We start from the raw sequence: 10,363 nt of genomic DNA on the forward strand, positions 1-10,363 counted from the left end.
TGGGTTATGTGAGCGCTGCAGTAGTGTTAGGCCCACCCTCAATGCTCCCATTGGCTGAGACGCATAATGACGCCCATTTCAAGCCAGCACTGATCAACATCCCTCCTGTGACCCATGGCTGTTATATTCAGAGCCAGTGAGCACTTTCACAATAATCATGATTTTAAAAACTGTGATTAAAATAATTGCTGACGTTAATCAGTTAATGAGTTAACGAGATTATAACAGGTTAAGTTGCCCTAATAATTAGACTTTGATGACAAACTGATGTGATCTCCATGTTTCCTTTGTTGGACTGTGGGCGAGTGTCAGAACTGAATGTACTGAGTAACATGTAGAGTTTAAACATGTGTCAGTTCCAGTTTTAGAGCTCTAAAGTGCAGCTATCATGTTAGGAATATGTTAGGAATAGACAGGAACACTGAGCACACTGAGGTCAAATCTTTATTTTACCACTCGCTGCATTCTTGATGTTCATGAATTCAGCAGGTTCATGATTGTCTGCAGCATTAATCTCATATTTCCATTAAAAGTGTTGAATTTGACTGTTTGATGTTCTTTATGATCTCTGGCACCAGTTCATCTGTAGGCTGAGCTCAGTCCATCCATTTAGTGAAATGATGTTTAAAGGTCTCCTTGTTCTGTGAGCGTGCACAGATCCTGAAGCAGAAAGCCTGGGTTACAGAGAAATGATCATCACTGTGATGATGCTCATCATCTCTGACTGGGATTTGAGGTTTTGTCAAAGCAGCAAAGAAAGCCTGGCTATGTTGGACTGGGTGTGGCAGCAGCTCCCAGTTTGAGTTCAGGAGACAGACACCCTCTCTACTTTGAAGATCAGCTTCAAACTTTCCTTTTTGATAAAGCTTATAGTTCGAGCTGGATCAGGTGACCCTGAACCATCCCTTAGTTATGCTGCTATAGGCTCAGGCTGTTGGTGGACTTCCCATGATGCTCTGCTTTCTTCTCCCCACTTTTCACTCCTGATGCTTTTATATGTCACTACTGCATGTCCTTAACCTTTGTCTCTCTGTTTTGTTCTTGTCTCTCTGAGCTCATCTCTTCTCTTTCCCCTCACCCTGCAACCAGTCATGGTAGATGCTCCTCCTGGAGCCTGTTTTCACTGGGAGGATCTTTGTGTCAAAGGGAGTTCTTCTTCCCACCATCACCAAGTGCTGCTCACAGTGGAGGCGGTTACCTTATACTGTTAAACAGCTTCAGATGACTGTTGTTGTCTGTTGGGTATTGTCACTTATAAATAAAATTACAATGGATGGATAGATGTTATTGTGACAAAGAGAAAACAACTTTTGACAGATAGATTGTTGTTTTGTGTGTCTGCTGTTTCTGCTGTCTCTGTTTCTTTTCCAAATATTTATTTATAAGTGACTTATGTATGTATGTATGTATATATATGTATATATTGTACTATTCTTAGTTAGCGTATTGTCTGTCTTGTCTTAATGTTGGTTTAAATTGGAGCACTGTAACAAAAAATAATTTCCCCCAGGGATCAATAAAGTATTCTGATTCTGATTCTGCAGTCTGTCAGGCTGTCTGATCACAGAGGACGGCTGTACTTCTCTGGCCTCAGCTCTGAGCTCCAACCCCTCCCATGTGAGAGAGCTGGACCTGAGCTACAATCATCCAGGTCCCTCAGGAATGAAGCTCCTGTCGGCTGGACTGAAGGATCCTGGCTGGAGACTAGACACTCTCAGGTATGGAGAGAAAATCTGATAGAGGAGGAAGAGCTGGAAACATTTCCTGTGTCTTTCACTCACTTCCTGTTTGTTTCCTGCAGATGACACATGAACAATCACACATGCAGGAATATTTTCAGGGACAGACACACTAGTCTAGCTGGATAGTTCATGGATATTTATGTAGGGGTCTCCAAGGAGTCTGTTTGCGGGAACATTTAGGTCACAGGTGTACCTGATATAGATACCAGTGTACCTAATAAAGTGTCAGCTAACATTTGGAAATGGAAGCTTAAATAATGACAAACTGTACATTCACAGCTGAATTCACAATAAATTTGTTCGCAAGTGCACATTTTTCTGTTATTGTTCTCAAACAACAGAATGAGAATGAAATATTGATTCTAACAGGGCCCATAAACAGTATTAGCTTAGCAGCATTAGCTTATCAGAGTTTCCATCATGGTCACACAAATCCTTAGCAGAGAAAAGTGGCCTACTTAGCAATAGCTGCTCAAGTTGTATAAAGAAAGGGAAAACAGTATTAGCATTAGCACATAATGCTAATTCACGTCGAGTGTTTCTCGATAGCTCTTTCTCATTTGAGAAACAAATGAATTCTGTTATTAAAACCAGCTGTAAGGTTTATATTGTTGATTGTCATTTATGCTTAGAAATATTTACTCATATATGCTTAGAGTTGTATAATCGATTGCATGATGATAGAGGTTTGATCCTGAGTAGTCTGTAAAGACTCTGTGTGCCTTCCAGAGTGCTCTGGCATGCACACACCACTTGGGGCCATGAGAGAGGTCGTACCCTCTCTTACTGATTTATGGTGTAGGACAGGGGTCTCAAACTCAATTTAGCTGGGGGCCGCTGCAGGCAGAGTCTGGGTGAGGCTGGGCCGCATTAGGTTTTCCACAAGAAAGGCATGGTTAAAAAATTCCAATCTTCTCAAATCTCTTTATTTTTATTTTTTAACACAAAATATGAAAAATAAATAAACAAATTAAGAATTAATAAGAAAATAAATCAATCTGTAATACATAAATAAAATAATAATAAGATATTTTTAGTCAGTGAACTTGTGTGTTTCTTTCAGTCTTCTATATCTGCTGTATTTAGATTGAAATGTCTGTATTAACAGTTCTATAACCTTCTTCTGAACATGAATGGAACACTGTAGAAAATGAACTGTTCTTCTGAACATGGCTTCTCTTGCCTACTCCTTGCTGCTAGAGACCTGGCAGCGTTTCCTCTCGCATAGCCGAGCCAGATTTGGCCTGAGGGAGGAAGCAGTTGCGACCCTCAGTATGTCTTGAAGATGATCATCCGTAAGTCTGGACCTGTACTTGGACTTATTGAAGTTCAAAGTGGAGAAGAGCTTTTGGCACAAGTATGTGCTACCAAAAAGGCACATGGTCCGCTTGAACATTCGGGAAAGCCGAGGGAAACTAGGGCTCAAGTCTCTCAAAAATTGTCCAAGCTTGTCTGCTTTTCCACTCACCTCCCTGAACTTTGCTTTGAGTTCAGAGTTGCACTGCAGCTCAATGAGCTCCATTTGAAGCACAGAAGGGGCATCTTGCACATCAAAGGAGAAGGGGTCCGCAAAAATGTGAAAGGTGGCTCTGTGTGTCTTGAAGTCAGCAAATCTGTGATCAAATTCCTCCTGTAGCCTCAAAATGACATCAACATACTCGTCAGCACTGAATGGTGTGCCTGCATCCACGAGTGCCTTGCATGCTGGGAAATGGCAAAGGTTTGTCTGAGAGAGCTGAGCTTTCCAGAGCGCCAGTTTTGTGGAGAATGCTCTCACGTTGTCATAGGCAGCACTGACAAGTTGCCCCTGGCCTTGTAACGTCTTGTTCAGTACATTAAGCTCATGTGTCATATCAACAAGAAAAGCTGAGTCCATGAGCCATTTGGGATCAGTTAGCACAGGAACACTAACTCCATCCTTCTCCATGAAGGCTTCACTTCTGCTCTCAACTCAAAAAGTCTCTTTAATACATTTCCCCTGCTGAGCCAACGTACCTCAGTGAAGTCGAGCACATCCCCATATTCTGACTCCATTTCCTCTAAAAAAGCTCAGAACCTTCGGTGCTTTAAGCCCCTGGATCTGATTTGGTTGATGCATTTCACAACAATAGACATCACATTGTCAAACTTCAGGCATTTGCTGCAAAGGACCTGCTGATGGATGATGCAGTGCAGAGCAATGGCCTCCTCCACGCCTTCCTCTTCCAGTTTGTTTTGTGCCACCAGTCCATGTTTCCTCCCTGTCATTGATGGCGCTCCATCTGTTGTTATTCCAACAAACCTCTTCCATGGCAAACCAACATTCTCAATGGCATCACACAGCTTGTAAATATCTGCTGAGCGGTGGTCTGGCCATGCATTGGAATTACTGTGAGCAGCTCCTCCATCACTTCAAAACTGTCATCAACACCACGGACATACATTGGGAGCTGGGCAGTGTCGGTGATGTCTGTGGTCTCATCAAGAGCGACTGAGTATACACTGAAACATTTGGCTTTCTCACACAGTTGGTCATAAATGTCACTTGACAGGTCAGAAATGCGATCTGCTGCGGTGTTGGCAGAAAGGCTGATGTTGCTAAACTGACCTTTCTTTCCCGGACAGACTATATTTGCAGCCTGCAATATGCACTTTTAGACAAATGCACCTTCTGTGAATGGCTTCCCTGCTTTAGCAATCATCTCACTAACCACGTGGCTCCGACTGCTGCATTATTCTCTTTGGTTGCTTTCTTGGAGAAATCTTGCTGCCTCAGTAGATCTGTTTTAAGACTGGCAACCCGGTTCGCTCTCTCGTCTCCCTGGTATTTTGCATCCAGCTCAGCATGTCTAGTTGTGTAATGACGTTTCAAATTGTATTCCTTGTGCAGCGCAACTTTCTCTGTGCAAATAAGACAGGTTGGGGTGCCCCTGTGCTCAACAAAGAAATATTGCATTTCCCACTTTTCCTGAAATTGTCGGTGCTCATCACCAACCTTTCTCTTCACCGCAGGCTTTGAAAAAGACATGTTTGGGGCTATGTGACATTTATAATTCTACTTGGTGTCACTGTCGCATTGAAGTTTCAATCAAGCGTTTAGCCGACGGACGGGGAACGTCTCAACGCGTAGAGAACGTCATTTCTGCTTCTTTTTCTTGCAACCGTAGCACGGCGATCGGCAGATAAAAAGCCGGTAGCAGTCTCCTTTGTTTTTACGCTCGATGTTCATGTCTTTCATGACGACACGAACACCGTGGCGTTTGCAGATGGTAGAAAGTGCAGGGATAGCGAGCGCAAAAAAGGCGACTGCTCACGGCGCCGGGCTGTTGTTACAGGAGAAAGAAGCGGAAATGACACCGTGACATATAACAAATAACATCAGCTGTTTCTGATGTTAGTTGTTTTGACTGCTTTTACATTATATTGAAATATATGTAATGTTCATGTTTGCTGCAATGCAAACGCAGTGATGCAAATAAAAACATGGAGCCACAAATTACGGTGCGACCCTATAATTAGTCCGGGTTACCGGGGACTGTTGTTGCCGATGAACAGGTGTCGCTATGTGACTGCAGACTAAATTGGGCTGCATTGAGTTCATGACTTTTCTTTTATCCCGCCGCCTACGCATCACTGTGAGAGTTAATATGAGATCTCTCTCTGTGGAAAAATAACTTTAAATCCCACTGACGTGTGTATAAATCTATATACGTATAATGTCCCGCTGGGCAGCAACTTAAAAAAACAACTTTTTTTGAAGTGTTGTGAACGCAGCACGCTGGGGCGAATGTCGGCGTTTGCCCAATAGAAAGGAGGAAGCCAGCCAGGCACAGAAAGAAAGAAACACTCCAGGGCAACGCTGCTGGAACTTTGACTCATTGAGAAATGTTTCCCTGCTTGCATCAAGCCCGGCTGGTGTCCCCTGAGATCCATATCCCACCCTGATTGGTGGGTTAATTCAGCTCCGCCCACAACACTGTAAAGTGTCATACATTATCAAACTAACATTACATTTTCATATTAAGGTGGGGCCAAAAACTATCATCCTGCGGGCCGCAATTGGCCCGTGGGCCGCGAGTTTGAGACCCCTGGTGTAGGAGGACACCTGCTCTGTGTCTGGTTAAGTATAAGAGCCCTTTGTTAGGGGGACCGCTGGACTCTTAGCACCAGCTTTGGGGTCACAGGGTCACATCTGGAACACACACACACACACACACACACACACACACACAGACACACACAGACACACACACAGACACACACACACAGACACACACAGACACACACACACAGACACAGACACACACACACACACACACACAGACACACAGACACACACACACACACACACACACACACACACACACAGACACACAGACACACACACACACACACACTATGCACAGACTGGTACTCTTTGTTCATACCTGTGTAAGACGTCATAATGAACTTGTGCATATTCATGTAAGCTCAATAAAGAGCAGTGTTACGAGGGAGCAGACGAGAGCGACTGAGGTCAAGTGAAGGAACGGCGCTGTCACAGTTCTCTCCCTCATCAATTGTCTGGTTCCAGCGGTGGGTCTGTGCTAGACGACCCATCACCAGCTTTTTCCACTGGTTACCAGTACGTGGTAGAATCCACTTCCAGATCTGGTTGTCTTTAAATCTGTGAATGGATTGGCTCCATCTTATCTCTCTTTAACAAAAGAATCCAAGTGGAGCCCTCAGGTCTGCAGATAAGCAGCTTCTGACCAGAACTAGACGTAAAAACAGAGGTGAGCTTTATCGATGGCTGCAGCCAAACTCTGGAACAGTCGCCCTTCACATCAGGTCGTCACCAACACTGGACATTTTTAAAAGCCGGTTGGAAACACATTTGTACTCTGTAGCTTTCAATCCTGACCAGTCTTTATAGTCATTACTGTGTATGTTTCCTATTTTCTCTCTACTCTGTGCAGCACTTTGGCTCAAGCTGTTTTTAAATGTGCTGATAAATAAATGTAGATTTCTTTGAATAAAACAGTGGAGCCGAGCTTTGAGCTCAGTGTGTAACAGTGTGTGTGTGAGAGCCATGTAATGTCCATGTGTGCATGCTGACTGTGCTGCTCTGACCCCCCTCCTCCTTTCAGGGTGGAGCCTGCTGGAGTCCGATGGTTGAGACCAGGTCTGAGGAAGTGTAAGTGTGTTTTTAATGGGATTCATGAAAACAAAGCAGCACACATTCAACCATCTTCATCATGTCAGGAGTCATCATCAAAGTGTCAATCAATGAACAGATGATGGATCAATAACTGCAGCTGGATTGTGTTTGTTCTCTCCATCAGATTCCTGTCAACTCACAATCGACACAAACACAGTGAACAAATGGCTCCAACTGTCTGACAACAACAGGAAGGTGACACGTGTGAAGGAGGTTCAGTCATATCCTGATCATCCAGACAGATTTGATGTTTGGGAACAGCTGCTGTGTAGAAATGGTCTGACTGGTCGCTGTTACTGGGAGGTCGAGTGGAGAGGAAACGTTTCTATATCAGTGAGTTACAGAAGCATCAGAAGGAAAGGAGGCAGTGATGACTGTTGGTTTGGATACAATGATCAGTCCTGGATTCTGGAGTGCTATAGTGGTGCTCCTCGTTATGTCAGGCACAATAACAGACAAACATCCATCTCCTCCTCCTCCTCCTCTGTCTCTAACAGAGCAGCAGTGTATGTGGACTGTCCTGCTGGCACTCTGTCCTTCTACAGAGTCTCCTCTGACACTCTGATCCACCTCCACACCTTCAACACCACATTCACTCAAACTCTTTATCCTGGGTTTAGGTTCTGGTCTCCTGGTTCCTCAGTGTCCCTGTGCTGAGTGGAGTGTAAAGAGTGTCTCCTGTTACAGAAACACTCTGACTGTTGAACAGATAGTTCAGTCTGTACATGTCTGTCTCTTTCACTCACAAACACGTTTTCAGATTCATGGATTCAATCAGTTGATGTTTGAAACTCTTCTAAATGATTCCTTGTAAACTTCTTCAGTCACAAACAAACAAACAGGAAGTGATGTCACATGTGTTCCTGTCCACACAGCAGAATGAGTCTATTGCTGACAGTGATGTACAAACAGAGTGAGCATTTCTGAGGCCCAAAATAAACTGAGTAGTTCACTGAATGAACAATGGACTGTGAGCTCAGTTCCTTCATCATTAGTATGGATTATATATGTATATGTATTATATTAGTATCATATATATCAGGTGCTGCTGCTTTCAGTCATTGTGCAAATGTGCTGTTTGTAAGCTTGTAAAGCTGCAGTCAGCTGAGACTGAAGAAGTCACCTGATCAGTGAGCAAACGTTTCTGAAAACGTCCAGATGAACAGAATCAACCTTTTGGGATCAGCCAGCAATGCAGCATCATTGTTGTTCAGCTTCAGAGGTTTGCAGGAATGAACTGATGACCAGAAACAGCTGCAAAGTCCAAGAAAATACCAGCTGGAGTTCAGCTGCATTTGAAGAAGTCAAAGAAAAGTAAGGATGGCAAAGGGCGACGTTTTCTTCCAAAGAGCTGCAAACATGGTCGACGCCTCATTAGAAGAATCATCTGGACATTTGTGAGGAACTCTAACCAAGAAAGCAACGTCACACAGATCCAACAGACAGTTTCCATGACTGCAAGTGTTGAGTGGAAAAATGCTACATTGCATTATTGCATCCTCTCACCACAGGAGGCGCTGTTGGCACCACTGATTGCTGATCAGCTGTTCTCTGATGATCTGATTGATACTGTGAATAACGGGACTCACTGAACTCTGTGACACAGTGAAGATTACAGAGTTTAACTTCACCCTTTAAGACTGACCACAGAACCAAGTCCGCCAGAGCTTTTGTTATATTTTTACATGCTGTGGAGCCATTTGTGGGAGCATTTCAAGTTGCTATACATCAATACAACTGTTATAGCCCTAATTTTAATAATATGTATGCATTAAGTCCATAGTAACTACATAAACTGCAAAAAAAACCTCTGCTCATCCATCTCTGTGTGTATCAGGATACATTTGGTTCATAATACACAGAAAAATGCTGCATTTACAGAGCTGCAGACAGCGTGATGTCCTGTATGGACAGGTGGAAGGAACCAAGTCCTCAGCTGGAACACTCGTGTTTGTCCACAGACAGGAAACACAGCAGGAAACTTCCTCACAGAAGTGCAGCTCATGGATAACACACTTCCTGTCAGTCAGAATGAGGCTGCAGCCAAACACAGAAAGGTGTTTTTGTCCAGATGAGCCCAGAGAAGAAACACGAGTGTTCACAGACATCAGAAGCTCAGAGAGGTGAAACATGAGGTTGGAGTCCTCGTCAGCATCCAGAAGAGCTGCTGTGAAACCCTGAGTACTCATGACAGACTCTGATGGCACAAACACATCATGATTCAAACAGAAAGACAAACATGGAGCTCCTGATCCTCCTGCATGAGAACAAGCTGACATGAGCGCTGTGTCTGAGAGTGTCTCCCTGTCACAGTGACAATAACACAGCTGCTGCTCACAGTCATTAAACTGACCTGAGGTCAGCTGTGCTCCTTACATATGAACCATGTGACCTCACATCAGTGCTGTGGATGACTGTAGTCATAGAAGAGTAGAGCTGTAGCAGGTGGTGTGAGGAGGAGGTGGTGTATTCTAGTTAACGCAGTACTGAAACACTCCAGCAGAGGGCGCTGTTAAGTCCTTATTGTAACACAGTTACTGTGTGCAGTTAGACTTCATACATAATCTGCACTTATTTCCATCAGACATGCTGTCAGTAAATGATTGGTTTCTATTGATTCTACTTCCTGTTGACTCGTTTGATGACAGTGAAACAATCACAGCTGATTGTGTGATGATGTAAACTGTCACTGTTACATTCAGTGTGTGTGACATAATGTTAGTGCAGGCTGATAACAGCCTGGTTCTGTTAGAAACACATGAACGTGTCCATAGATCAGTGTGTGTTTAACATGAGAGCTTCAGCCCTGCTGATGTGTTAAATAAAGACATGCAGGAAAACTGATGAGACTCTGAAATAACTCTTTATATTTATAATGTAACTCTGCATCAAAAGAACAACAAAGGATCCCAGACAGGTTTCTGTGAACAAAGACCATTCTGATGTTTCTGTGTTTCTAACACTTTGACATTATTAGTAAACAGACTGCAGTGAGCAGCATTTATAAAGAGCTTCTATATAAAGATATGACAGCTGTTTGACAAGTTTATCACTCTGTGTTTGGACCTGATCAGTCCAGCTGTTTACTTGAAACATGTTCATTTACCTGTTCTGTTATATTCATGTTCTTGTCTCTGTTGAAAACACATTTTAATGTCCCTCAGATTTTTCTCCCAGATGAATAAATATAAAAATGACACAAACTGACTGCAGCTACTTTTTGTCCTTTCTGTCAAAAACCTTCATGTGACTCATGAGAGACACGTTTCAGCTGTTTGTGACAGATCAGAGGCCAACAAGTCATTTATAACACTTTCCATCATTGTTTAAAGTTCTCAGTGTTTCTGTGTTGCTGCGTATAGGATCTCCCAGCATCATCACTGTGCTGTCCAATCATTGTGTGCGAGGTTACCCTTATAGTGCGATGTGTGTTTGCACAAAG

General features: G+C 43.4%; 1 protein-coding gene across 1 annotated transcript in view; it reads left to right on the forward strand.

The window, feature by feature from the left end:
- The window catches only part of LOC146679776 (protein NLRC3-like), a 49,454-nt gene extending 41,703 nt beyond the window's left edge, over positions 1-7,751 (forward strand). Inside the window, exons 8-10 of the mRNA XM_085450133.1 lie at positions 1,545-1,718; positions 6,851-6,897; positions 7,046-7,751. Of these exons, the coding sequence (XP_085306259.1) occupies positions 1,545-1,718; positions 6,851-6,897; positions 7,046-7,578 (754 nt within the window). The 3' untranslated portion in view covers positions 7,579-7,751. The remainder of the gene's footprint in view (positions 1-1,544; positions 1,719-6,850; positions 6,898-7,045) is intronic.
- The last annotated feature ends 2,612 nt before the right edge of the window (positions 7,752-10,363 follow it).

This window comes from Copadichromis virginalis, unplaced genomic scaffold (assembly GCF_057382275.1).
Source record: "Copadichromis virginalis isolate Kocher_CV1m ecotype Utaka unplaced genomic scaffold, C_Virginalis_male_GT1.1 unmapped_scaffold_1, whole genome shotgun sequence".
NCBI lineage: Eukaryota > Metazoa > Chordata > Actinopteri > Cichliformes > Cichlidae > Copadichromis > Copadichromis virginalis.